The sequence below is a fragment of the Castanea sativa genome, chromosome 6 (genome assembly GCF_040712315.1).
Source record: "Castanea sativa cultivar Marrone di Chiusa Pesio chromosome 6, ASM4071231v1".
NCBI lineage: Eukaryota > Viridiplantae > Streptophyta > Magnoliopsida > Fagales > Fagaceae > Castanea > Castanea sativa.
This window is the reverse complement of record NC_134018.1, coordinates 49,395,261-49,401,066: the sequence shown is the minus strand read 5'-3', so window position 1 is coordinate 49,401,066 and position 5,806 is coordinate 49,395,261. Positions and strand designations below refer to the sequence as shown.

General features: G+C 35.7%; 1 protein-coding gene across 1 annotated transcript; it reads left to right on the top strand.

Annotated features, from left to right (window-relative positions):
* Window positions 1-3,042: 3,042 nt before the first annotated feature.
* LOC142640118 (mitochondrial hydrolase YKR070W-like) lies at window positions 3,043-5,557 on the top strand (the record flags this gene model as incomplete). Its single annotated transcript, XM_075814213.1, has 5 exons — window positions 3,043-3,142; window positions 3,525-3,560; window positions 3,957-4,030; window positions 4,182-4,222; window positions 5,116-5,557. Coding segments are annotated over 5 exons (327 nt in total), but the record flags the coding sequence as incomplete, so codon positions are not given.
* Between the last annotated feature and the right edge of the window lie 249 nt (window positions 5,558-5,806).

Here is a 5,806-nt window from a genome sequence, read left to right as displayed (position 1 = left end):
TTCAGCCTATTTTGCTGGGTATGGTGGTCCCACCGAAATTTTTTTATAGATTGAGGTGGGTCAAAAGTAATGGTTTTTAATCTTGACCGTTTATTCAATTTTAGTGTGGTACCGGTGACCGCAAAATAATGGGACCAGGTCTTTTCTGTTTTCTCTCTCTTGTTCTCTCAAACTCCAATTGATCTTCTCAAAAAATAAATCTCAGGCGCGAAAAAGTGCTGGCATGATTCGTTCGTTCCTTCTGAGAAAATTGCTTTTGCTTCTTTGTACGTCAATCTCCTTTCCGCATCCCGTCAATTTGCTCACTAGTGAAGGTAAGGATAAAAAATAAAAAAAATCTAATTTCACTCACCTTTGTTTTGTTTCCCCTTTTTCTTCGTTAGTTTTTCAGCGAATCCGTTTGAAAAAATATATAATTTTTATTTCAATTGGTTGTTGATTGCATATCGCTGCCCTTTCTATTTGTCGAATATGGGTATTGGGTGCGGGGTGGAACTTGCTTAGGATTCAACATTGAGTTTTTTTTTTTTGAACTCAACATTGAGTAGTTCTAAGTGGACTAGACCTTGTGAAAAATTCAATTGCTTTGTTTTGGTGAGTTCATTTTGAAACCATCCTAACTGGATTGAACAGAAAAATCTGTAGTCATACCATTCAATTACTTTGGTTTGGTCGATTAAATTTTGAAACAATCCTAACTTGATACCTTGATAAAATTCTACCCCATTCATCAGTTATTACGAAGAACCTACCCTCCTAATCCATGGTGTAACCGGAGACAAATCCTTTATGAATGAATTTATTAAATATGTTAAATTCTTTGCTTATTCTGTGTATTGCTATTGCTTCTGTAAATGAGTCCAAACACTTATAATATGTTCTTTAAAAATTAATTACTAATTTTAATAACTCAGGTTATCAATACGAATAATTTCCTATTTGTTTCCTTTTCAGTGTCATCTTTTGAATGAGCAGTATTTATAGAAGGAATACAAACCAAAATGACTGCCTTGGTGTTGTTGGTTGTGTTGGGGAACTCAAGGCTACCACTTTGCGGAAGGCGTAAAAGAACATCAACAAGATCCTCCTTCCAAAGTTCACCCTTGCCAGTCTCTGCACTCATTGGGTTCTCCCTGTGGTCATTGATGATTTTGTCTAGGATCTTGTCAACCTTCCCATGAATCTTCCCTAGTGTAAATTTCAACCTGCTAACTACCAGAAGAAACTTTTTCGAAGGGAACAAATCAGCTATGTCAAAACCCCCTGCCAAGGCTGCAGATTCCATGGCCAGCAATGTAAATTCATCTTGATCTTTGCATTTGGTACTGAATGCTGCTCTACATACAATGCTACTTGTCAAAGAGAAATTTTTTTTTAGTAAACTTGGTTGGTGATCCTGAAGATGATTGGATGGACTCAATGAGACTACTAATTTCTTCTTCTCTAAGAGAATGGAAGGATTGGACCCTCTTGGCACTTAGGAGTCCAGCATGCAAACCTTTCGCATTTGCTTCCAGTAATCACCATATGGAGAAAAGGCAATGTCTGAGCCAACGTAGCTTATAATTTTAGGCGCAAGAATTTCTGGTCTCTGCAAAGGCAAGATCATGTGTCTGCATGACCTCTTTGGTGAACCTAGGTGATGATACCACAATTGCAGAAATTTCACCCAGCTGTAGGTGCATAAGGGGTCCATGTTCCCCTGCTAGTTGCTGGAGAGCATGGTGTGGTAGTGATCCAATTAAGTTGTGCAAGTTTCCTATTAGTGGTAATTTTCTTGGCCCTTGTGGCAACTCCTGAACTTTGTTCTGTGGTTTAATTCTTCTGCATACCTTTAATAGCCAAAACAAAGAGAGTAAAATAAGAAAGGTGGTAAACGCCAATGAAAGTTGAAGGGCCATCACAAGAAGGAGAGAGAAGTGATTTTCTGACATTTGCTTTCCGAAATATATAGAGTTAAATTTGTGCTATTGGCAGCTGGACCCCATAGGCCTTAAGCCTGTATGTACGTACAAATGTTTTGATATTTGATTTTTTTTAGTGGCACCCAGGTCTCTTTGGATGGTCAGCCAAAGCTTAAAATGACAAGAGTATGGTTGACTTGAGATTGGAGTTTGGCTCTATATTCAATGATTTTCCTTTACACATGTTATGTGTTTGTTGTTTTGTTTGAGTGAATGAATGAGTAGAGTTGTTCTTCATAAGTCAATTAATAGTTGGTGGGTGATGTGCATGGTTTTTTTTTTCCTCTGAAGTGAAAGATTGAAATTTTTATTGATGCCAAACTACAAAAATTGTTATATAATAGATCACATATTATAGCTGTTGGGTTACTATTGTTATATTTGTTTAGTTCGTCTGCTGCCTTCTTGTTATGTAGTTTGGTTTGTTATGGTCAGTTGGGTGTCTAACTTGAGTGTCTGCTGCCTTCTTGTTATGTAGTTTGGTTTGTTATGGTCAGTTGGGTGTCTAACTTGAGTGGTTTGCTAACCCAGTCGTGTAATATTTCAGTTGGAATTCCCAGTGTGTCTTGGGGTCTTTTTGGCTTGTTATGTTTGTCAATTTGTATCTATACTTTGTGTTTACTTTTATTGAAGTCCACAACTAGACCTAATAATTCCAGTCTTCTAGCTGCTAATGCATTAGATGGTTTGGAATGCATCAGTTCTTCTTTTTTTTTTTTCCTATTATGGTTGATGAAGTATCAGTTCCAGCAGCAAACATGTCCTGGAAAAGGATTGGAATGACTCATAGGTTATTCTTAAGAGAAGAAAAATATGAGGATAGCAATAAAAGTGACTGGTCCTATAACTATAAGTGACTTGTCTTAGTCTGTACCTTTTTTTTCTTTTTTCTTTTTTAAATCAACAAATTTGGTGGTTCTCTTATTTTCTTCTCATATTTGACGGTTTTATCCTCATATTGTGCAGTTCCAACCTCACATGTGATAGTTCTTTTGTCATATTTGGTGATTTTCTTATTTTTTTTTCTCACATTTGATAGTTTCATTCTCACATTGTGCAGTTTCAACATTACATGTGACAGTTCTTTTGTCACATACGGTGGCTCAGACATTTCCTTCACGGTCACGTTCCCATTGGAGGCTCTCCTCAAGCTTTGAGAAGATTGTACGGAGATTCTAGTACTTCACAACTTATTCATTTCTCTGTATGTGTGTTTAAGTGAATTGTGAAATTTCCATACAACTAACTTTGTTTGGTTGCTGGGAAAATTGAGTAGAGAAGGATGGGAAAATAGAATTCTTGGCACTTGTTTAGTTTATTGTGTGTGTGTGTGTGTGTGTGTGTGTTTTTTTTTAGAGAAAATTTGGGAAATTCATCTTAACTATGCTGAAATTGTTGTGAAATGAGAACTGTGAAAGAGTAAGGAAGGATGGTTATACAAAGAAAGTTTTAGTTTCTGGTTTTGGGAATGGTAATTATGCTATTATGGTTGCCAGTCTTAATGAATAATGTTTCTTTTTATTCTGTTGTTGTATCTGACTCGGTTGATTTCCGCTGCAGGTGCTTTGAAGGTACCCTTTCCGTTCTTAACGAATGGTAAGTCGTTTAAGTGATTCAGTTTGTGGTTCATCAATAGAAATTTTAGGAGCTACTAAAGGATGATGGGCTTATTGTAAAGATATATGTGATTATGGAATTATTAGTTATGGTTTGTGAGGTTGATATTGACAAACATTTGACACCGTATATTGAACCTTAGTGCATTTGAGGCTTGTTTCTTTTTATTGTAAAAAACTCTATGGTCCATCCATCCTTCTGTTGATTTTTCTTTGAATTATTTGAGACCAAAAAGAGATATATCTAAAACGTTGTGTTACATAATTATCAGTATGATTTTAGTGCAAGAAAATGTTATATTATCAGTTATTGTCTTTACTCCTCAAGAGTAAATACAGCTATAAAATGAACAATACTGTTATTTGTTATGAATAGGAGGTGGCGTCCCTGAATCAAGACGTGCCGCTGAGTTAAGTGAACTTTTGGGAGTGCACATTTTACCTTCTCAGGTAGGGTCTTGTTGTTGTTGCTGTCTTTTATTTATTTTTACTTTTCAGTATGAATAGGAGATTGAAGTTTATCTGTTCATGATTGTTGTTCCTGTCATTTGACTGGTGGAATCTATAGCATAGCTGTTCTTTTTATGTTATCCTACTGCAGGTTGTACAGGGTCACTCACCTTTCAAAACTTTGTTGAAGAGGTGTATGTATCAGTTCAGTGTGTATCTTTTCAACTCTAAAGTATCATATTCTTTTCCAATGCTGTTGTTGTAAGTTTGCTCTAATGCAATCTTCCAATCTGATGCTCGAACCTAGAAATCACAATATGTCAACTAGGCATTAAGTTAACAAAGAGATCACACCTATGGTGTTTTTTAAGACTTGTTGGACCATTATGTCAACATAGGGAACTGGGCATTATGTAAACAAAGAGACCACACCAATGACTTTTCTGGACTGGGTTGCAGTGTTAGGCCTTCATTCTTCTTCTTCTTCTTCTTCTTCTTCTTCTTTTTTTTTTTTTTTTCCAGTCCATGGTTTCAATGATGTCATTGATAAGTCTCCTGCTTGGCCAGGAGTGAAATTGTGAGAAATCTTCCATTGGATTTGGAAATGATGCTGGTAATATGAGATTTTGTAGCTGGTTGAACAAATGCATTGTCTGCAATCAGAAAAGACTGCATCTTTAGGGGATGCATCCAGTTACTTGTCTGTTATAAATTATGTTCTAGTCTTATTTTCTCTTCCCTGAATTAAGTGTGAAAGCTGAGCTTGGATAGATCTCACAGCATTTTGTTTATGAACTTCTTGTCATAAGAAAGAGACTCCTCTTAAAAGAGTTTCAAGCAAATCTAGAACTGCTGTTACTAAAGTGTTTCTGTTTTGTTTTGGTTTGGTTTTTGTTTCTAAATATTCATTAAAATTTCCTTTCAAAGTTCAAAGTTATTTGTCTTTTTATATCAAATTGTTCTACAATGATTGCTAATGTATTTTCAACGTGTATAAATTTTTTCTTGCTTAAAAATTGTCTCTCGCAATAATATACTTAGTTGTTTTCATCATCTTATGCAAAATTTATTGGTTTCCTCTTCAGATTTGAGAATGAGCTCATAATTGCTGCTGGAAAAGGGGAACCTGCTGTTGTGATGTCTGAATACGGTTTCAAATAAGATACACACCTTATACCTTGGTCATAGTATTTCCTGATTTGAAGGCCAGAGGTTTCTAGGTTTTGTAAGATTCACATATTACTTGAAGTTTATTTGTGGTGGCAGAAAAGTCCTTTCTTTAGATGAGTATGCTTCCTACTTTGAGACCATTGATCTTGTGTCACAATATAATATGTGGACAGCTAAACAAGAATCGGGTAATGGGAGTGACCCTAAGAAATTGGTTCCAAATTACAATGCTACCTCTGACAGAGTCAAGGCAGCTTTTGATGTCAGTGATCCTGTAGATTGGGGCAGGGACATTCAGGTAGTCCTGACTTTATTGTTTTGGAAATCACGATTAGTCAGTTGGTGCACTGTATTGTATTTAACCGTGCAAATGGTGTATAAATTCTATTCTATGTAAATATATGTAGTAAATAGGGAGAAAGGTTTAGAATACTGGTGCAATGGAGGGTGGCGAATTTGAATGCAATCAAATTTTGGATATATTTTGCTTTTGGTTAGTAGTAGCAGCCTCGGTTTTTACATGCATTCCCAAGAACAAAAATATACCATTGAAGTTCTATCTGGTGAATCTTTTAATTAAAATGCACATAAGTTTTCACAGTATTT